The following is a 22,365-nucleotide window of genomic DNA, read 5'->3' as shown; positions in this document are numbered from 1 at the left end:
TTGCAGTTGATAGGATTTCCAAAAAAACCCCTCAGCTCCCCCCCCTTCAGCACATGAGTTTTCCCTGTTTAGCACATGGATTTTCTCTCAGCAGTCTTTCCCCCTCTATGCCAGGCTTTTTCAACCAGGGTTTCATGAAATCCTGGGATTTCTTGACAGCCCTTGAAAGGTTTCCTGAATGGATGAGAGTTAATTTCTTATGTATTTTTAAAAATTGTTAAACGTTTATTGGGGGATATGACACCCCCGTCCCTAAATGATCAGTGATAGGCCTGGAGGGGTGGAAAGGTAAGGCGCTGTGATGAGCATGTATACAGCTATGCTTCCCATATTCTGTACAATCACACCACTTCTGGGGCTTCTTGAAGCCTGATGCACCTTGAGTCCAAGTAGCACCTTGAGTCCAGCGAATACACAGGGTTGCAAATACACAGGGTTGATAACATCAGGGGTAGAAAGGATGCCAGGCATGGAGGGATCAGCATAACACACACACACACACACACTTTTGTAGGTGTACAGGAGTTGATATTGAATTTGAAATTCCTGAGCCAGCCCCAGTAACTGCCCACTAGGAGGTACATGATTGATGACTGGTTGTGAGCTATGGATAAATTTGATGGGGTGAATGACATATGAGGTCACTAGAGCGGGAGGTATGGAATAAGCTCATTAACTGGAGCAATACCTTGGCTAGGTGCAATGTGTTGCTAATAGCCCGGTATTGTTTAATCAGGAAGGACTCTGGGGGAGTACAATAGGAGACATTTAGGGGTAAGAGATGCTGCTAGGCAGAAATTGCACTAGACAAAAGAGACAAAAGAAGTTGCAGTTAGTTCCTGGGAACCACTGATTTAGATTATGGGAACATTTATCTCAGTCAGTTGGGCAAGCAGGAAATGGAAGATTAGGTTCTAGTCCAGCTCAAACCAGATGGAAATCTAGCCTGGCTTTTCTAGGCAAGAGAAAGAAATCGAATGAAGCCAAACAAGATGGAGACCTGGCCTGGCTTCCTAGGTTTGTTAAGGGGCCCTACTGACTCCATAGTCAGTCTCTGCTAGGCTGGTTTCTGCTGTACCAACCTGCTCAGAGTCCAGTCATGGGCTTCTGTGCATGAAGGTGTCTCTGCATGAGGCACCCTTCCATTATGGGCTACCTTTAGGGTAACATGTTCCCCAAATAGGTGGTCTCCTAATTAGGTGGAAGAAATTAACTTCAAAGAAAACAATGTGAGAGGGGCTAACTGGGATTCTTCACTAATGTTTATGGGGATTTTTCCCTTAACAGGACTTTTGAAATAAATCAGACTGACATTCAACCATAGAGATTCTTTTATTAAAAGAAAAACAAAAGGATAAAGCATGCACATAAACAGTCTGAGAAGAAGAAATCCGGGCAGAAAGCAATTTCAGGGAAGTCTATAATTACCAGTCTTAGAAGAAGGTCTGTGCACGCAGCAGCAAAACAACCAACATTTCACAGAAAGAAGAGAAGGCCCAAATAGATTTGGAGGCATAATGTACAGGTCCAAGCACACACCGACTCACCTATGGAGCAAGATGCCATAATTTATAGGACAAAATGCTCCCTGGGACAAACAGCTATATTTGCCCCAACAGCAATAACTGAATGGGTTTTCTGGAGGTAGACAATTATCTGGGAGACACTTCATGGGTTTATCTGAGATGGTCTACAGGTACAAATGGTGCTTGATGATCTTGTAAGTACCAGATGGGGAAATCTACCAGGTTTAGTAAACAGTGTTTCTATGTAACACTGTGTGTGAACGAGACTTTGGGATACTTGTGGATTGTAAACTAAACATGAGCAGGCAGTGTGGTGCAGCGGTAAAAAAGGCAAATGCCATTTTGGGCTGTATCAACAGGGGCATCACATCAAAATCACAAGATGTCGTAGTCCCATTGTATACGGCATTGGTCAGACCACACCTGGAGTACTGTGTGCAGTTCTGGAGGCCTCACTTCAAGAAGGACGTAGATAAAATTGAAAGGGTACAGAGGAGAGCAACGAAGATGATCTGGGGCCAAGGGACCAAGCCCTATGAAGATAGGTTGAGGGACTCGGGAATGTTCAGCCTGGAGAAAAGGAGGTTGAGAGGGGACATGATAGCCCTCTTTAAGTATTTGAAAGGTTGTCACTTGGAGGAGGGCAGGATGCTGTTTCCGTTGTCTGCAGAGGAAAGGACACGCAGTAATGGGTTTAAACTACAAGTACAACAATATAGGCTAGATATCAGGAAAAGGTTTTTCACAGTCAGAGTAGTTCAACAGTGGAATAGGCTGCCTAAGGAGGTGGTGAACTCCCCCTCACTGGCAGTCTTCAAGCAAAGGTTGGATACACACTTTTCTTGGATGCTTTCGGATGCTTAGGGCTGATCCTGCGTTGAGCAGGGGGTTGGACTAGATGGCCTGTATGGCCCCTTCCAACTCTATGATTCTATGATTCTATGAAAATTCTAATTCCATGGTGTTAGCTAACATCCAGTCACAGGGGGAACCCTGAGCACCAACCCCATCACCCACAGTGATGGTTGGCTGGTGCGGACTTCCAATTCAAGATATTCATTCTTCTCTGCTAGGAGGGTATCAGATCTTCCTGGGCTGGCCTCAACCATAGACCTGGTGGAAGAGCTCCGACTTACATGCCCTGCGGAATGCTGAAAGCTTCCACAGCACCCTCAGCTCATGTGGGAGCTCATTCCACCAGGTCAGGGCCAGGACCGAAAAACCCTGGCCCTGGCTGAGGCCATCCGAGCTTCTCTGGGGCCTGGATTCACCAGCAGGTTACTACCCACAGAGCACAAAGCCCAGCGGGGGGCATAGGGTGATAGGTGGTCTCACAGATAAGTGGGTCCCAGACTGCAAAGGGCCTTGAAGGTTAAAACCAAAACTTTGAACCGGATCTGGGATGCAACTGTCTCAGCCCTGGCTGAATATGGGCCCTCCCAGATGTTCCAGTGAGGACCTTTGCAGCTGCATGGTTGCATGGTGGGCTGCCTTAGTGACCTGCACCTCCATGGACAGTGAGGTGTCCAGAGTCACTCCCAGATTCCTGGCCTGGTGATCAGTTGCATCCCAGCCAGGGTGTGCAAACGCGCTTCCTTGTCTGCTTCCTTCCTATCCAACTACAGGACCTCCGTCTTGGAGCAGTTGAGTTTCAAGCGACTCTGCTCTAACCATCAAGCTAAACTGCTCATGTTACAGAAGGCAGGAATACACTACTTGTTCTCTGAGCACACTGTGGATCACTCCACTCCTTAGAGCTATCTCCGCTATCAACTGGGCAGGGAAATACTTCTCTCTTCTAAAAGATTTATCCCTTTTCCTGGCCCAAATGGGGGTCTTCAGTGATTCTTCCACTCCTCCTTGCCAACCTTCCCAGTTCTCAGTCAGTGCTAGACTTCCTTCAGTCAGTCCTAAACTCTCCTTAGTCAGGACTGAATTCTGAGTTTTCTTCAGCAGTCAGTTCTCAAATCTTTTTGCTCAACTGACACTAACCAATCAGATCTGGTGTTGTGAGGCATTAACACTTTCCAGGCATCATGTGCACATTACATGCTTATATAGCACTTATGAGTTTTAAAGCACAGTCCATAAATCTCACTGGGGATAGATGGGAACAAGTTAAGTATCACAAGATACAAATGAAAGACTGTTAGTACTTCCAAAATTAAGCTCTGACAAGGTCTCTGCGTTTTGTCTAGGGTCACCAACTGTAAATTAGCTTTTCCTAAATAACTTCAGAAATAGTGGTTCAAGCCCCTTCATCTGTATTAGGCACAGAGGATTTCTTAAACTGAACTGGGATAACATAGTTAACATATACGTGAAGTACATTTTGTGAATTGCTTACATATACTAGGAAAGTAGCACATTTGCCTGAGCTTTACAAAAACAGTGCAATTTCTTTATTTATATTATTTATATTAAATCTGGCACAATGGTGCATGAGAAATTATGTGGAGAAAGATAAGCAGTTGATAACATTGCCACCAAACCAAATCTCTTTCCTCTTTTCCCTCTCTATCCCTCTTTCCCCCCTTACTTTAAAACTGATTTTGATAACCTCAGGATTCCATGCTACAGGCTAATGGACATGCTCAGTACAAATCAGGTCATTTTGTATGTATGTGGGAGAAGCATCATTCTTTTGGGAAAATATTTTATACATAAGTGGAGAGCCCACCTGCTTTACTGATCGGCTCTCATGAAATTTACTATTAGAGGAAACAAGCTGGAGACCCAGTGTCGTCTCCTCCAGATATTATCAAAAAGTTATTTTTCTTTAGGGTTGTATACCTGGAGAGTTCCCAAAGTGTGTAAAAACCTCTGACTTGTCTGACAGAGGATTGGTTTTGTTGCTTTTATGGCCCTAATATTGACTGAACACTTTATTATTAAAGGGTTGATAATATCTAGTCCTGGAGGCCTAAAGTTCCCAGGAGGTTTTCTGTCCTGGTCCAGATTCAACAAGGTCACTGCAACGTGCACTTTTTAATACCATGATCCAGGATCAAGTACTGTAGGCTGCTCTGGAAATATTGGTCAGAACATGTTTGGCATGTTTTGATCTTTAATGATCCACAGGGTAAAATTGAACATTATAACATTATAACACAGTTTCTACCTTTACCAGTAAATTGTAGGTTGGAACTGATCTTAGTTGTTATTGTTTGTTACGTCAGACATTGTACAGGTTTGTTTTTTTTAAACTGGGGAGGAGTTGCCATATTTTGGTATTTATTTGTTGGGGATTATTTCATTGACTAGAGCATTTAGCAGCACCATGATTTCTAGAAGCCACCTAAACTTTTCCACACATTTTATCATCTTTATTATAAATACAGTTCTTCAAAATACACGTCTGTTAAATGTCTTTATTTGAGTTCTGCATAGCATAACCTTTTGCTATTCATTTGAAAACATGTGCCACATAAACCCTTCATTTCAGGAGTTTATTTTGTAGTTAATGAGTCATTTGTCAAACAACTCAACCAATTAAAGAACAAATTTAATGACCTGAACCACTGTACACTTCAGTGGCAGTCCTAAACATGCTTTCTCCTAAAATAACTGGAAATTACTTTCATGCAAATGTGTTTTGGATCAAGGCAATTAGTTATTAATTTATAGAACTGAACACTCATTGGATCAACTGAAGTTCAGTATGGACATAAATCAGTTTCACCATTGAAAACCACCCAGAATATCGTAGGGAGAAGATAATGTCAGCACATTTAATTAATTTTAAACAAAACTTAGAATGAGCTAGCCATTCATTAAAACATTGGTGTCTGATATGCAGGGTGAAAGGAAAACACTTTTCATTAAAGTTATTCGACTTGGTTGGGTAGGAGAATACTGATACCTTGAGTTGGGGGTGGGATTGTAAGGTCATTCCTGCAGCTTTTTATAGCTACCTGATTATAGCTCTTCTATTCTTGTTGACCTTCTGCTGCTGCTTTTTTTAAACTTGTGGAATTAAAAATTTACTTGGGGAAATTATTCATAGACTTCCATGAATAAATATAACTCTTAGCACCATCTTATTAACCAAAAGCAATTTAGAGATAAATACAGTGAATGTTAATGAAAGGCAAAGAATGGAAAATTGTTTAAGTGGCCAAAGAAACTTTATCCTATTGTGATGTGAGCCAAGCTATGCCAGCTATATGTAAATGTATGCAGTAGCTTGTGTGCATGTGTCCACTTTGAAGTTGCCATCTGAATTTAATTCTGCCTTTGTGATTAAATCAGGCCATTACGTTTAATCTCACTTAATAGTAAGAAACGCTCTTTGTTGTTTTCTATAGGCAACATATTCTGCCCCTAACATATACAGCTTGGCATTCACACTTTACTATTAATCCCCGATGGCTGATAATTGCTTCATCTCCAAGTTCTCTGTCCAATTCACAAGAGAACTGATTGCAACTATTCTTCCTCTATACATTAATGCACTGTTTTGGTCTTACTTCTTTGGCTCAGTGAACCCTATCAAGCTGTCCACATTTTCTGGGCATGTGGATGTATTGTAAGTTGTTAAATTAAATTCTGTGCTGACACCCCCCCCCCCAAGCCATCAGAATCTATTAGCCCTGCAAGTTAGCTGATTGACAAGTTAGGCTACTTTTCTACCCAGAAAACCTGGAATAAAAAGGCAAAAATGTACATTTTGGGTCTTCTGCCTGCTGTTTTTCTACTTACATTACATTACCACTGTTGGATCTATGGTATTGCTAAGTGTATTCTTCCAAGTTTCAATTGTGAAATTCCTCTAATACACAAGAACTATTGAGAAATTATCTCTAGTCCTTTAGAGCAATTTATTACACCACAAGAGAAATGCATGGTTTTCCCCAAGGTTCTGAGCACAATTTAATTCATAATCACTGATCTGATGGCACAGTTGTAGATTGATTTTTAGTTCTTTAAAATAAATGCAAACAATTGGCAGAGAACTGATTCATATGGCAGTTTTTCAAATGTAGTATCAAGTTTGACAATCATGTCATATCAGGGGCTTGTATTGAACCCCAAACACATCTCAACCTTCCATTAAATGGCTATAGTCCAATATAGTGTGAAGCATATTAAACCACTTAGCTATAATTGGCAAAGAATGATTTATCCAAAGACTTCCATGTTCTAACACAGCTATTTAAATACTGATATATGAAGAAAGGTTCAAAATGTACAAATGAATCCTGCTGTTCCGGTTCACTTACATCCCTAGAGCATAACATGGAAGTGGTTGTCAATCCACCATCACATTTAATGTTCATAAATAAGTAAATGAACAAGGCTTCTTCTCTCCAAATTCTTGCTCCTAAAATCAAAATTAAGTTCCATAATGCCTGATCGAAGCCTTCACAATATGGCAAGAGTTCATCTCTGAAGTATTCCACAAAAAACTGGCACCTCACAAAGCATGTGACAGACTCTCTAAGGATGTATGAAGAGTTTGTAGGGGCGATGCAAGTTCTTTCCCCATCACCTACCTGGGATTAAGGTCTTGAGCCAATTCATTTTTTCATGGCTACAGTGCCGGTGAATACAGAGCCCAGCTCCACCTTAACTTTTGCTCGTCAACCCCAGCAAGGCTCAGATAAGAAAGGAAAAGATGGGGAGCCTACCATCATAATGATTGTGATTGTTTCACCTCGGTTATGCTGACAGGATCTCAAAATAATTTTCTGTATTTGTGGAGGCTCACTATAACGCTCAAGTAATCCCTGCCCTTGACAACTAGGACCAAATGAAGCTAACACATCCAAAATCCTATCACCCAACAGCTTTGTTTAGCAGTCTGCATGGCCAACAAGTAAACTCAGATCTTTGTCGTTTCATTGTCCAGCTAGTGTTTCATATTCCCCTGTCAAATACAAGATTCTGTATCTCTCTTAGAAATATTTGCTCTCTGGGAATGAAAATATTTTGTACAAAACAATCTGAAGGCAGCTTCATATTTTCTTGAGTCTGACTAATGTAATGTAGCAATCATGAATGAATTCCAAAATATAGCTGAATTTCCATTTCTGTATTTATATCCTAGACTGTATTATGATTCTAGCTTTCCTAGCTCATTATAATTCCAGGCACCTGCACAATGCACCTTTTTATGACCAGGAGTGTAGTTATGCTCTTGACTTGAATAACCATTAATAATACGTGAATGATAATCACTGAATAGTGCTAGTGAGATGCTGATGGATAGTTCAGAACTGATTTCTCCATGGATGGTTTTTGTCTCGTCTTATTGCACCTATTTGTGGTAATCACACAAATCTTTAGCAGTATGTTCATTCACTAACTCACAAACATTGCTAAGTTCTAACAAGTTGCTGTCCAGCATCTTCAGCAAAGTAAATTGTATACATTGCAAGTCATTCAGACTCCAACTCAAAGGGCAGTTCACTGCTCTACAATGAAGCAAGCAGTTTCTGGGCAGCTAAAAACTTTGTCATTGCCAGAGGACACTCATGAATCTGTAGTTCTGAAGGAGAGTTGGAGCAAAGTATCTGGGGGAAAGACTGATGCCCTATGGCTTCTGAATTTGCTCTATTCCTCTCCTTCATTCTTCAGTATCCCGAATGTTTATAAACTAGTAGAGTGAATTTAGTGCATTATTACTCCATTGATTCAACTCATGCAAATTAGAAGCACATGCTTAGCAGCATTTACTTTTGAGTTCACTGGGACTTATCCACAAGTAAATGTTCATAGACTTGTGGCCTCCTTTTTACATTGGGTTGATAGTCACTAATAGTGTGGTCTCTCCCATAATTCTCTGGAAACCTTCTGAATTCTTGGCAATGTTTGTCATAAAATCATTAATTGTGGTGATTTTAAATTATCAGAAGATACAGAATCAGTATCTATTTTTCCATCCTCTGTTCGTTATTCCTGCCTTTTTGGTGCATCTTCTTTCATCAGATTTGAATGTAACCTCTTTTTGAATAGCTTTATATTTTTTTCTTGCATGCCTATTAATTGCTTTGAAAAATGCATGTGTGTTTTTGTGTCTGATGTGTGTTTTTGTGTCTGAGAATTAAAATTAAAGCAGTGGGAGTAATGAATGTCCCCTTTTTCATTTCACATGTGGTCAAATTTATCTTTAGGGTTTTTTTGGGGGGAGGGGGGAATTTGACAAGATTCCTCTGATTTATTTGCAAGCTTTTCTGGACTTATTTATCCTTACTATTGTGGATCTTTCCTGGATCTTGTTGTTCCTCTGAGGTCTCTATACAAAAACGTTTTGCTTGCCAGATTTTATTTTGTTGATATTATGGGAAACACAATGGCCATGTTTCCCTAAGGTGAAAGTGCATGGATGTTAAATGGATTATAAACTTGGAACCATGCAAATGGCCTATGCCAGGGGTAGTCAAACCGCGGCCCTCCAGATGTCCATGGACTACAATTCCCAGGAGCCCCTGCCAGCGAATGCCTATGCCTTTGGGATGCACTGTCAACATTCCAGTTGGGGTTTTTCCCCATTTGTGCTGGCATGAGTAGCAGGAACCCTTTTCTTCATTCTGCATCCAGTTCAAGTTTAAAGATGAGACACTTAGCATGTCATTCCTCACAGAGAAGGAAATCAGATCCCAGCTTCTCAATCCCCATATATTGGGGTTAAATTCTTAAAGTACATTCCTGACAGATGGTTCCTAACTTAAGCCTAGTGGGGAGAAAAGTGCAATCATGTCTCAGCATTTGATAACTTCTCAAAAGCAATCAACCTGACAGAGTTTGGAGACAGGAAGAGAAGGCAGCTCATGTTTTATGCTCCTTTTACTCCATATCCCCATGTCCAGTGATTCCCTCCCCCCTTATTTGAATAGACACTCTTCCTTCCTTCTCATTTTACTTTGTAGATTTAATTTCTACTAAATAATGTATTTTAATCATGAACCTCTGCAGGATATTTTCCAGTCATGATACAGTTACAGTAGCTTGCAAACTATGCACGTGGAACGCTTCTCTGTCCACAATCTGGGGCTCTTTTCCTTGCTCCCATATTATTTCAGATATGAATTAATCTTAAACTATAGAACCAAATTTGAAACAGAAGTGAGTTGAAGGATCTTTCTGAAGACTAACTGGAATATAAAATAGAAGACACCCAGTCTTCTTAAAAAAAAATCTATCAAAGCAAAGGAAACACTTTGCAGAGCCATGTCTTCCGTTAACTGTGGACCTAAGGGATGCAGGCCCCAGCAAAGAGCTTTTAAACCAGTTACCCTGAAGTGAATGGGAGCTTCTCAAGTCACAAATCTGCTACACACATCCCTCTTTCTTTTTAAAGTACTATTTGCTGGATAAATTCTGGTTGGCTTTAGCAACACTGGATCAATGTCCACATACATGACACACCACATCTATTGACCAGGACAAGTTGGTGTGGATTTTGAATGGATGGAGACTTGTTGCAGAAACAAATGCAACCTCTACGTTGTTGTTACTGGAAAGAAAAAGGAAGAGGAAAAAAGTGTATCATCCCCAAATGTAATTTTACTCCAGATTAGTCTATTTAGACAACACCACTCAATCAAAAAAAAAAAGCTATAGGATTGGAGTGAATTTAATGTCAGTATAAAACCAATGATTGTTCTGTTCTAAGATTCAGAGTCTCTTTCCAATATTATTAGCAGAATCTCTCAGATATTAGAAAACAGTATTGCCAACATGTATATACCATATAACAATTATTTCAGCCATTTGCTGAAACCAGCAAAGAGATGTAAATATCCTAGTATTTGTGTAGATAATTGTAGAAGTGCAAATTACAGGAACCTGCAGTTATTTAAAAACTGAAAAAACAACCAAAAGTCTGGTGGCACTTTAAAAAGCAACTAATGTGGTGTGCATGTGGTAGCAGGACCTGGCCAATGAAAGTTTGCCACAGAAGGATAAAGGTGCCACAAGGGTTTTTGCTCTTTTTAATGCAAAATACTATCATGGCCATCTCTCTGGAACAAAAAGCAGAAATAATTCAGATAATGTGCGTGCATCCACAACGTCAGAAACTGTTTTAGAACTATATAGTATCATTTGTACATAGAACTGAAATTTTTGGCTGAAAAAAAAATCCCCAAAGGCTGCCTTTTACATCCCTCCCTCAGCACACGCAGAAACAATTCTAAACTAAAAAAATCTGAAAGGTTTCAGATTTTTTTTGTCCCCAATGGCAAGGAATCTATAACAACATCTCTCAGTAACATATTACAATATTCTGCCTTTGAGTTCCATGGTTTTTTGAAACCTTTCTTGTGCCCAAGAAACTGAATAGATCCCATCATCAAAGCAGCAGTACAACAACTTCCTCAGATGATTTCTAATGAAATGGGAAATGTTTCTTCCAGTCTTTTGAGTCTCTAGGAAAATGCCTCCATCGTCATTAAACTGGAGAGTTCATAAAGTCTCTGCTTGGGCTAAGGCTACTTATTCACCATTTACTTTTAGTAAAGTAAAGCCACAATCCTAGGCATACTTACTTGGAAGAAAGTCCCATTAAAATTAATGGGTTTTACTTCTAAATATATATAATATATAATTGAGCTATGCAGTTCTTTATAGGCACAGGTGCAATATTTCCCAAGAATGCAACTCACTAGTGATTAAAAGGTATACAATATCAAAAAAAAAAATTACTAGATAACTAGGGGAGTCCCTTGATGACGAGGTTATCAGGTAGGGCAACCAGAGGCAGGGCTATCAAGAAAGTGGTTGCTGCCCTTCCCGCAAGGGAAGGAGTGACCCAACTAGGAGCCCCCTCCCACTGAAGTTAAGCCCCCTCTCGGTCCCGCTGCTTTCAGAGTGTAACCAATGCGCCCCTCAGGTGGGTCTGATACCAGGGTCTGCCAATCCAGTGTGTTGCGGGGGTTTACTCCCTGGGAAGTGGGCACACTCACACCACACCAGAGCAAATATAGGTGCCGGCTTCGAAGGGCATCCGCTCGGTTTCGTTGCCGTCCCCTGTGGCCAAGTGGCCCCCTCCCCGCCCTCCTCCCCGCGCCGCATCTCGTGGCTCAGCCGGCGTCCCGGATCCGAGCGGCGTCCACGCGTGCCCGTCCGGCGCCGGCGGCGCGGCCTCGCTCTCCTCCCTGCCCCGCCCTCCCGGTGGTCACTTGGGGAACTGCGCGGGCGCCGCGACGGCGAGGCCGGCGGGGAGGCAGTGGGGTCCCTTGCAGAGGGCGCAGGGGCAGAGGCCGGCGGCGGCGGCGGCGGGCAGGGGGGCCGGGCCGCACTGCTGCTCCTCCAGGGACAGGGCGAGGAATTTCCCGGCCGAGCGCGGGCCGTCGGGCGGGGGGTGCTGGGCCTGGTGGTGGGTCAGGAGCACCGGGCTCGGGGCGGCGAAGAGGGGCCAGCCGGCCAGCAGCAGCCTGGGCCCGGAGCCGCTCATCTCGCCGATGATGCGCCGGAGCTCCTGCAAGGAACTGCCCAGCGAGAGGATGTAGTTGCGGGCCAAGAGCAGCGTGGCGATCTTGGAGAGTTTCCTGCCCGGGGAGCCGTGGCAGTGGGCGGCCGAGTATGGCACGATCACCTCCCGCAGGGCGTCCATGGCCAGGTTGAGGTCTTGCATGCGCTTCCTCTCCCGGCTGTTGATCTTCCGCCGCAGCTGCTGCTGCTCCGACGTCGCCTCGCTCTTGCCGCTTGCCGGCGCCGGCTGGAGCGCCTCGGGAGCCGCCCCCGGGGGCCTGTCGTGCGCGGCCTTGGCGAGCAGGACGGAGGGCGCCGGGCGGAAGGCGGCCAGCTCATACAGGGGCTGTTGGCGCAGCATCATCGCCCCGCGGTGCCTTCAGAGCAGGCGGGCAGGCTTCATCGCCACGGGGCCCGCAGGGCGGGGGCCGGACCGAGGTCCACTCGCTTCCCGCTAGCCCAACGGAAGGGAAGGGCCAGGGGAGCCGCCTCTAATTTGCTGTGAGGAAAAGGAGATCTCACTGAACTTCTTTAAATCCTGCCCTGGCTGAGAGCAGAGGAATGACGCAGGGCAGCCAATAGGAGAGCAAATCTGGAGAGAGACGGGTGCTCATTGGCTGCCACGGGATGCCCAGGGGAGAATGTTGCAATTGGCCAACAAGAAGTTTATTGTTAAGTCGGCTTCGCGATGCTGCTGTCCTGGATCTTGGCCATGCCTGACCCCAAGCTTCCAGCTCTTGTCCTTTCCAACGACCTTTAGGGAATGCTTCATTTTCTGTGTATATTCTCAGCTGCCTCTCGGCTTTGTCTCTGAATACTGAGGTCAGCAAAAAGCGCTTGTATTCTAAACTGCCTCATCTTTACAGACCATAGAGCAGTATTGGGATGCTCCTCCTCCTTACAGCTTAAAATGACTTCCAAAGAACCCTTTATTTCCTGGAGATGGTTAAAAACTATCAGTTCTTCAAAAATAAAATGCACAGTAATATGCAGGGACTCAGTTTTAAAGTATGCGTGAAAGAGTGCATGTACATGCTCACCTATCCAACTTTGAAATGCTTGTCATGTTCCCTTCCTATAACTTTTCATATTGCTTTCCAGAGTCTCACCAGTCTTTTTTTTTATATGCAGTTTTATATCCTGTGTGAGAACCCAATTGTACTGCAGTGAATTACATCTAAGTATATATGCATGTATGAGCACTATTGGACATTTAGGGCCATTCCGCACCAGGATCTATGCAGCAAATTGGTTGCGGAACGAAAAAACATCATTTTAAATAGTGGAATTTGTCATTATGCATACCTGCCTTTGTAGTGGAATCCAGTTGCGTTTCTATCGTTTCCCACAGGTTTCCGGTCTCAGCAAAAATCGCTAGCCAGGAAGCGATATTGCTGAGCTTTGTCCCACCCCTGGCCATCAAGCAGCCAATGGGCGGCCGTTTTCATGCTCCCAAAAAGCCCCTTTCCCTTTAAGGAAAAAAAAACAAAAACACGTTGCAACGAATCTGCGTCGATTGCAACGGAGAGACCCGTCTAGCTAGTAGGTGGTGTTTGAGCTGCCATTTCATCGTTACCACGCTCCCCCCGAGTGCACCCCCCCCCCGCACGGGCGCGATTTTCGGCTGAAAATAAAGTGAAAAATAAAGTGAAAATAAACCAGCAAACGGGGCTGTGTGTTGCTTGGTGCTTGGTGACTTTAAACAGCTCTGGGGAGGGACTGCAGCCGGGGAAGCCTCGCTGGGTAAACGAAGGCTTGCCGTTGCGTTGATCTCCACTCGCTCCGAGAAAGAAAAATGGCGATCGTTTCACCGGAAGATCAGAGAAGAGAGCTAGGGGGAGGGACTTTGCAGAAACCGCAACAATGGGAACGCACAGGTCTTTTTTGCTACTGTTGCAGATTGGTTGCAAGAGTGTAGCGCTTACCGGAGGGTGAATCCACTTTTTGGTATTTCCCTGAAAGCGCTACAACGAATCGCTTTTTGCGGATCGGTTTCAGGAGTGTGGCAGATTGTCAACAACGTTGTGCATAACAGCAAAACAGTGGCAATTTCAATTTGCAACCATTGTGCAATTTTGAACGAGTGCGGAATGGCCCTTAGAATTGCAGATGTCACATCCATAAAAGCAGCCTGCTGGATCAGAGCGAGGACCTTTAGGACCCTGTTTCAAACCAGGGCCAGCCAGATGCTGCCCGAAAGCCCACAACAAGCAGACCCTGGAGGCCACTGTCCTGACCCTGATATCTGAATCAGGTAACTCGTCACAAGACCCATTCTAACAAGACATTTTTCATTTTTGTCTTACTCCTTGCATATGTTTTCACTGCCTTTCCTTCTTTCTCCTTCCTGAAGTAGATCCTTCCTGGAGGGATAATGCAGGAGTTTAATGTGGAACAGTAAATTTGGAGGTGCCCCAAGATCTCTCTCCTAAGATAGCCACATTGCTGGTTACTTCATCATATCTTGTCTGTTATGGCTCCTGTTCCTGAAGCTGGCACTTGTGGGTCAGTGCCTTGTCCTGAAAACCAGTATTGTCTCCCACACACCTGGGCTGATTCTGCACTTACTTTTTTCCCCTCACTGTCGATCCTGCTGAATTCATGTAGATTTAAACCCGGGTCTTTCTCCTTCCTCCCCCCCCCCCCCCAGATTCAAACAGAAACCCATCTGCACTTGGTTGGGGAAGCTCAGAGTGGGGAGGGGAGCGGTGGTCACGAAGCTGAACTACCTTTCCTGAATTGGTGAGGGGTGGGGGTTGGGTGAAGTCCAGTTGGCACCAGTACTTTATTTCTTCTCTTTTGACTCACGAGCCAGCAGCAGCTTCTCAGAGAATGAGGCAAGTCTCTGCTGAGAGAAGGGTGGTCTTCTGGAGCGCAAGCACTTTAAAAGAGGAAGCCTTGAAACTGGGAACCAGGAAGTCTTTGAACTGATGCCCTGGCCAGTCATGGAAGACTGCTTTGCTACGTCAGTGTTGCAGGCATGGAGCAATAAGTTAATTCACAAAAAGTAGAAATTTACACTTATACTGGTGGCTTTCAAAAATGTTTTTTCAAATAGGGTAACTTATATCCACTCCTGGATATTGCAGGGGAAAGGTAGGGTCACCACAGATCAATCATGCATGTTGCAGGGGAAAAAATTTGAAGTGCCCAAAATCAAAATGGAAATTGGGAGTGGATAAAAAGCCTTATGCAGACTCGACCCTGGTGAGAAAATCAGGCTTATGTAGACTGTAGACCAAATTATCTTCTATTGCAGTTGTGTCACTGCCCCTATGTCCTTTGACCCACCTACCCCCGTCTGGCAATTGTTTCCATTGACAGAATCTGATGCAAATGAAGGATAATCCCTGCTGTACATCCATGCCATTAGCAGGCTGCTCCATTGTAAATATGAACTAGCTAATCTGCATTTCTACATGAATATGAGATATCTGTACCTTTTGGAAACCTGCTAATTCCACTAACACAGTGGCTACCAACCTTTTTGATATGGTGACCTAGGCAAACTGGTGATCATATCTGGGCTGGCACACAGTGTCCTAGGCAAACTGTCACCTTACCACCCATCTCTCCCAGCATTCATTTCCCCAATATGACAACTGGATCCTTTTGAGAAACCAACACACCTCACACAAAGGTTGCAGCTGTCTATGAACTATAAGCAAGCAGGAGTTGCTTCCCATCCTCCTCCTTCTCCTTCACCTCCTTGGCAGCTGGGCCAGAGCCGGAATTTGAGGCAGTGGCCTTGTGGAGTGCAGGCTTGAGGCGATACTTGACAACAGTGAAGAGGTTGGTAGCAAGGGGCCCTGTTCACTAGATCTTCCCCTGCAGATAGAGGGCAATGAGGCACTGCAGAGGGCTGGGCAAGGTCGGGCTGCAGAAGGAGGTATGCATGCACAGGCCTCTTTCTATCCTCCTCTAGTTTGTCTGCAGCATGCAGCACTCCCACCTACTCACCTGCCCTCTACCTTTCTTTCAGCTACTACCATGAAGTTACCAGTTTCTGGAAGCTCCCCCCCCCACTTTATTATCATAAAGAGTGAGGGCAAGACAAGAATATAGGAAGTTGGAAGGAGGAAAGAAAGAGAAAGTTGCAAAGGGCAGAAGTGACCATGGCGGGGGGGGGGGTAGACCATTGTTAGAGGCTTTGCAGTCCACTTTGGGTCCAACCCGGCCAGGAAACACTGCAATCTCATATATACCTCCCCCCTCACTACATACCAGGATTTTGTTTTGTTCCAAAATAGAATGATGATTCATAGGGGTCCAAACATTCAGATTTGATGAAGGCACCAATGCCCTTAAAGTCTCTGGTGATTAATTCCTGGGTTGTTGAATCTATTATATATGCATCCAAGGAACTGAGATGGGATGCATAGATGACAGCCCCCATTTCACCCTCCTAGGGACCTGTAAGGCTGAGAGGATTACTGGCCTCCAATAGCTTATTGAGCTCCATGGTTTAAGTTGGGATTTTAACAGTTTCCCCCAGTTGTCTGCAAAATTCCTCTAGTGAGTGACTTAGCTAGCCCAATTCCTTCAACTATAAGATGGTTTGGCTTAGAAAAGTTCCCAACTCAATCTAAAGAGCTAAAGGCATTTGGGTGGGACCAATGAGTTACAGAACAACATTCAATTGACCCCCTCCTACAAGAGTCCTCCCCTGGAATACGAGTAGCCTCCCAAGTAAGCTCATATACCAGCATATTACAGAATCAAAATGCACTTTAAGGCTTTAAGTGTGTTAACTGTTTTAGTGGTTTTGGATACCATGTTCTGTCTTGTAAACCAGTGGTCCCCAACCCGCGGGCCACGGCCCGGTGCCGGGCCGTGAAGGCCTTGGCGCCAGGCTGCGGCTCCTTCTTCCCTCCCCCTCCCAAAGCGAGAAGCTCGCCAGGCCGCGAGCAAATCGGCCGCCAAAGCAACCGATTAGCTCGCGGCCCGGCAAGCTTCTTATTTTGGGAGGGGAGGGAAGAGAAGTTTGCTGAGCCGCAAGCTAATCGGCTGCTTTAGCGGCTACAGGCATGGCGGCAGTGCAAACGCACATGCGCGGACTGCTGTGCACACGTGTTTGCGCCCCTGCCGGGCGCAAATGTGCGTGTGTGGCATTCCGGGCATGCGCGTTTGTGCTGGGGCTGCCGCGGTCCGCAGCGGGCAAAAGCTTGCGGACCGCTGTTGTAAACCACCCTGAGCCAGCATGCCAGGAGAGGCAGTCATATAAATCCCCAAAATCCCAACATAAATAAATAAGTTGACAAAGAGCCACTGGGGTTTCCAGCTCTGGCTTTGAAAGTCCTTGGATTTCTTTCTTTCTTTCTTTTGGCGAGGGGCGGTGCCTGGGGAAGGTGTAGTCTGAGGAGGGAAAAGAGTCCAGTGGGGATGTGGTACCAGAGGTCTGCTTCCAAAGCAGCCATTTCCTCCAGGGGAACTGATCGTGTAGCCAGGAGATCAGTTGTCATCCTGAGAGAACTCCATGCCTCACTTGAAGTCTGGTAACCTGAAGAGTCACCAAAATGGGCAGGAGGCCAGCTTTAGACTGCTGACTGTAACGGTCGGTTACAGATCTATTGACACTAAGATTTGCAGTTGAGAGTAACGAATGATGCTTGGCCTCAGGGTGAAGGCCTTGTCATAAATTGATAGGTGAGCACAATAAGGAACATGTGCAGTTACTAAAAATATATTGATTATGCCACTTTATTCTTTAGATTTCCCCCCTGCCCACCCCACCTGAAGGCGGGCTCGGGGTGGCTTACAAAGAGTTAAAAATCATAGACAAGGTACAAAATAACCATAAAAACATTGAAACCCATTCCAACACAACCCACCCAATATGGCGACTTAATATTTTTAATAACCTTATGGAATACTATTAACTGTATTTAGCACATGAAATTATTTATATGTGAACTGCTGGACGAGAAGTGTAAACACAAGGCAAGCAAAAGCATCCTTGGGTTATGATGAGTGTTCTGAGTTTTAAAATGTTTTGCTATATTGAGCCTGCATAAGAACTGCTTTCTGCTTCAATGAGAGGTAAATAATGGAGACTTTTGTGAACACAGAATGGGAAAAATGCTAATGAAAAAGATGTCTGTTTCCCCCCCCCCCATAAATGGGTTTAAAATAGGCTATCAGACATTCACTTTAACTTCAGAATAGGTTTGAAAGTGTACTTGTGTATTAAGTAGCCAAGCTGCCTTCAAACAGTGTGGTCCTGTGTGCTGTGAAATTGCACACACTGGTCTATAAAATCGATTTCAAAGAGTGGGCTTTCTTTGCTAGGGGAAAAAACAATCCTTTGAGCCATTCTGAAGTTTGGTGCTTCAGCCAACTGCTATACAGGCTTCCCCTGATGCGATAAAAGGAACCGTTTGCTTGGACGGCTGTGGCTGATTTATAGCGCAGTGCCCAGTGTCGTGGCAGTGATGGTGGGGCGATTGCCACAACCCCCTGGCAGTTTAACACGAAATCTCAGTCAGACTCAAAAGATGTCAGTGAGGCTGGCTGATGCAGCTTTGCTTATGGGAACTTCCAAACAGTTAAAACAAACCCTTTCATAGTGACACATGGCCCAGTGTGTTCAAAGAAGTGAAGGGGAAGAAAACAAAGGTAGCTCTGAAGTCATTTCCCTGCACTGAATCCAGCCATCCGGTTTGACTCTTTCTTCATTGAATGGACAGAATGCGACAGGAAGAACAGGACTGAAAGAGAACAAATAAGCCAAATGTACTGGCACGGAGACCTGCGGGAGAAGGCAAGGGCAGCTAGATGCTCAACTGCTATTCTTTGCCTTTGGGAAGGAATGAATGATGAATTATAACCTCCCAAAGGTAATAAATGTGTCTAGCTGAAGTGCCACAGCCAAGTTCCTAGGACACCTGCAAAGACAGGAGGGCTTTATAGGTCCAAGCAGAGCTCTCTTTATGGAGAGCAGACGGCATAGAGTGGACACAGAGGGATACTGTTCCCAGTGTTGCTCTGTTCTTTTGCTGCTGGCTCAAAGCTTCAGTCAATTTATGCGACAGCCGTGCCTGCTGCCCTGCTACACAAGATGCCATTCAGTCATCTGGGGCAGGGGGCAGCAAATGGCTTACGCAAGTGGGACCACGATATGGATTTATCCCAGGCTGCCCTCGTGCAGCCAGCGCTTTCTTGTCCCATTCTGTCTAGTGAAGAAGGTGCTCTAGGACCTAGGTGAAGTTAACCTATGAACGTGCATCCCCCTGGACCTCTTCCCTGATCCACAGCAGGTCATTGCCCACACTTGCCTGCCTTCCACCTCTGCTGTGTGGAGCGGGATAATGGCCCCAGCCTCCATCTGCCCTAAAGTCACAATGATCACAAAAAGAAGCAGCTGGTCGGGTCAGGACTGGCGGATGGCTGCAGTTGCAGGAGGCAGCAGATCCAGTACGTTTCTTCTTGGCCTTTTCTCAGAGGAAGTAAGAAGGAATATTAATGCATGAAAAGGACAAGCGAGAAGATTGCACGTGCACCAAAGACATCAGCAATGTCTTCTACTTCTCTATCCTTAATCTAATGTTTCCCTCTACAAACAAGGGAATAGGTGCCTCTGTACTGTCAGACCCAGTGGACTGTCTTGCCCAGCAGTATCCACTCAGACTACCAGTTGTTCTTCAAGGTCCACGCGGGGGCCGTCCCGACTGCACTGCCACTTGAAGGACATTTTGGCCTTCCAAGGGCACTGGCTAAATGGGGAACTTCTGCTCTCTTGGTTTTAAAAAGCCCAGTGGTGGCATGGCAGGAAAAATAGTAGCTGTGAGGATCTCATGGAAGGGAAATGGTGATGTGGATGAGACCTTTGAAAATGTGCATCTTATCATGCAGATGGCACAATGACATACTGCATTCTTCTTTATGGCAATAAAGGTACTCTGAATCTGAATACTGCATTCTTCCCAAAAATTCTGGAGCAAAGCAAGCTTGGAGAAGAGAGTTCTAAGGACAATATGAGCACACTTAGAGCATGATGTTGCTTAGAAGTCCCCCCTCAAAAAAGTACTCCATGTGGAAGCAGCCCTAAATAAAATTGGTCAAAGCAGGAGGAGGTGAAGATGATCTGTTGCAGTATGCAATGTATAAGCCAAGAAGAAACTCCTGCAGTGGACAGAATTTGGAAAACTAGTCAGACAGGAATGTGAACCTATGATTGGGGCAGGCAGTAGTGGGGCCAGCCCAATCAGCTCTGATTGGGCCAGAGTCCAGATACGCTCTGCCCACATTCTGCCCAGGAGGGCTTTGCCCTTTTATTTCATAGAATCATAGAATCATAGAGTTGGAAGGGGCCATACAGGCCATCTAGTCCAACCCCCTGCTCAACGCAGGATTAGTCCTAAGCATCCTAAAGCATCCAAGAAAAGTGTGTATCCAACCTTTGCTTGAAGACTGCCAGTGAGGGGGAGCTCACCACCTCCTTAGGCAGCCTATTCCACTGCTGAACTACTCTGACTGTGAAAAACTTTTTCCTGATATCTAGCCTATATCGTTGTACTTGAAGTTTAAACCCATTAGTGCGTGTCCTCTCCTCTGCAGCCAGCAGAAACAGCATCCTGCCCTCCTCCAAGTGACAACCTTTCAAATACTTAAAGAGGGCTATCATGTCTCCTCTCAACCTCCTTTTCTCCAGGCTGAACATTCCCAAGTCCCTCAACCTATCTTCATAGGGCTTGGTCCCTTGGCCCCAGATCAACTTCGTCGCTCTCCTCTGTACCCTTTCAATTTTATCTACGTCCTTCTTGAAGTGAGGCCTCCAGAACTGCACACAGTACTCCAGGTGTGGTCTGACCAGTGCCGTATACAATGGGACTATGACATCTTGTGATTTTGATGTGATGCCTCTGTTGATACAGCCCAAAATGGCATTTGCCTTTTTTACCGCTGCATCACACTGCCTGCTCATGTTTAGTTTACAATCCACAAGTACCCCAAGGTCTCGTTCACACACAGTGCTACCTAGAAGCGTATCCCCCATCCAGTAGGCATGCTTTTCATTTTTCTGACCCAGATGCAGAACTTTACACTTATCTTTATTGAATTGCATCTTGTTCTCATTTGCCCATTTTTCCATTGTGTTCAGATCTCGTTGAACTCTGTCTCTATCTTCCGGAGTATCTGCCAGTCCTCCCAATTTGGTGTCATCTGCAAACTTGATGAGTAGTCCATCCACCCCCTCATCTAGATCATTAATAAATATGTTAAAAAGTACCGGGCCGAGCACCGAGCCCTGAGGTACCCCGCTACTCACCTCTCTCCAGTCTGATGAAACACCATTGACAACAACTCTTTGAGTGCGGTTCTCTAACCAATTCCCTATCCACCTAACTATCTGAAAATCCAGATTGCAGTCCTTCAACTTATCCATCAGAACATCATGGGGAACCTTGTCAAAAGCTTTACTAAAATCCAAGTAAATGACATCAACCGAATTTCCCCGATCCAGCAAACCTGTTACTTGGTCAAAAAAAGAAACTAGGTTGGTCTGGCAGGACCTATTGGAGACAAATCCATGCTGACTTCCTTGGATCACCAAATTGTCCTCCAGATGTTTGCAGATCGCTCCCTTTAATATCTGCTCCATTATCTTCCCCACAACAGAGGTCAGACTCACTGGTCTGTAGTTTCCTGGGTCATCCTTCCTCCCTTTTTTGTAGATCGGAATAACGTTTGCTCTTTTCCAGTCCTCCGGGACATCTCCAGTCCTTAAAGAGGTTCCAAGGATGATGGACAAGGGCTGTGCAAGTTCTCTGGAAAGTTCTTTGAGTACTCTCGGGTGCATTTCATCTGGACCAGGGGATTTGAACTCATCCAGTGCAGCTAAATGCCTCTCGACAACCTCTCTATCCATGTTAACCTGCCACCCAGACACTATCCTTTGGCTACAGCCATCTCTAGATGTGCCTAAACACTTTGACCTGTGGGAAAAAACTGATGTAAAATAGGCACTAAGCCTTTCTGCTTTCTCTGCATCTTCCATTAGAGTTTGTCCATCCGCACCCAACAGTGGGCCTATTGCCTCGACTTTACGTTTGCTCCTCACATAACTGAAAAATCTTTTCTTGTTACAATGGGCTTCCCTGGCCAATCTTAGCTCACTCTCAGCTTTGGCCTTTCTGATGATTGATCTACAGTGCCTAGTAACCTGTAGGTACTCTTCTTTAGAGCTCTGTCCTTCCTTCCATTTCCTGAACATTTTCCTTTTCTTTCTTAGTTCCTCTTGAAGTTCTCTGTTCATCCAAATAGGCTTCTTAGAGCTCCTGCAGTGTTTTCGTTTTATAGCTAATATATTTATATTTATATAGCTAATGGTTACAGATACTGGTTTCATTCATTTTTTGTTTCTTCCCCAAGACAAGATGGCCAAGAAGGATGGTATATAAATCCCTAAACAAATAAATTTTAA

The 22,365-nt window shown here is 44.7% G+C and overlaps 1 protein-coding gene across 1 annotated transcript; it reads right to left on the bottom strand.

Annotated features, from left to right (window-relative positions):
• Positions 1–1,390: 1,390 nt before the first annotated feature.
• OLIG1 (oligodendrocyte transcription factor 1) lies at positions 1,391–12,489 on the bottom strand. The gene has a single exon (XM_077342579.1). It carries the CDS (start codon positions 12,304–12,306, stop codon positions 11,647–11,649), a length of 660 nt encoding a protein of 219 aa, XP_077198694.1. The 5' UTR covers positions 12,307–12,489; the 3' UTR covers positions 1,391–11,646.
• Between the last annotated feature and the right edge of the window lie 9,876 nt (positions 12,490–22,365).

Source organism: Paroedura picta, chromosome 6 (assembly GCF_049243985.1).
Source record: "Paroedura picta isolate Pp20150507F chromosome 6, Ppicta_v3.0, whole genome shotgun sequence".
Lineage (NCBI taxonomy): Eukaryota > Metazoa > Chordata > Lepidosauria > Squamata > Gekkonidae > Paroedura > Paroedura picta.
The sequence above is the reverse complement of the archived record's forward strand: the minus strand, read 5'-3'. Positions and strand labels throughout refer to the sequence as shown.

Bases quoted from the DNA above. Each gene is read 5' to 3' on its own strand.
- OLIG1 (XM_077342579.1), bottom strand. From the start codon at position 12,306: ATGATGCTGCGCCAACAGCCCCTGTATGAGCTGGCCGCCTTCCGCCCG.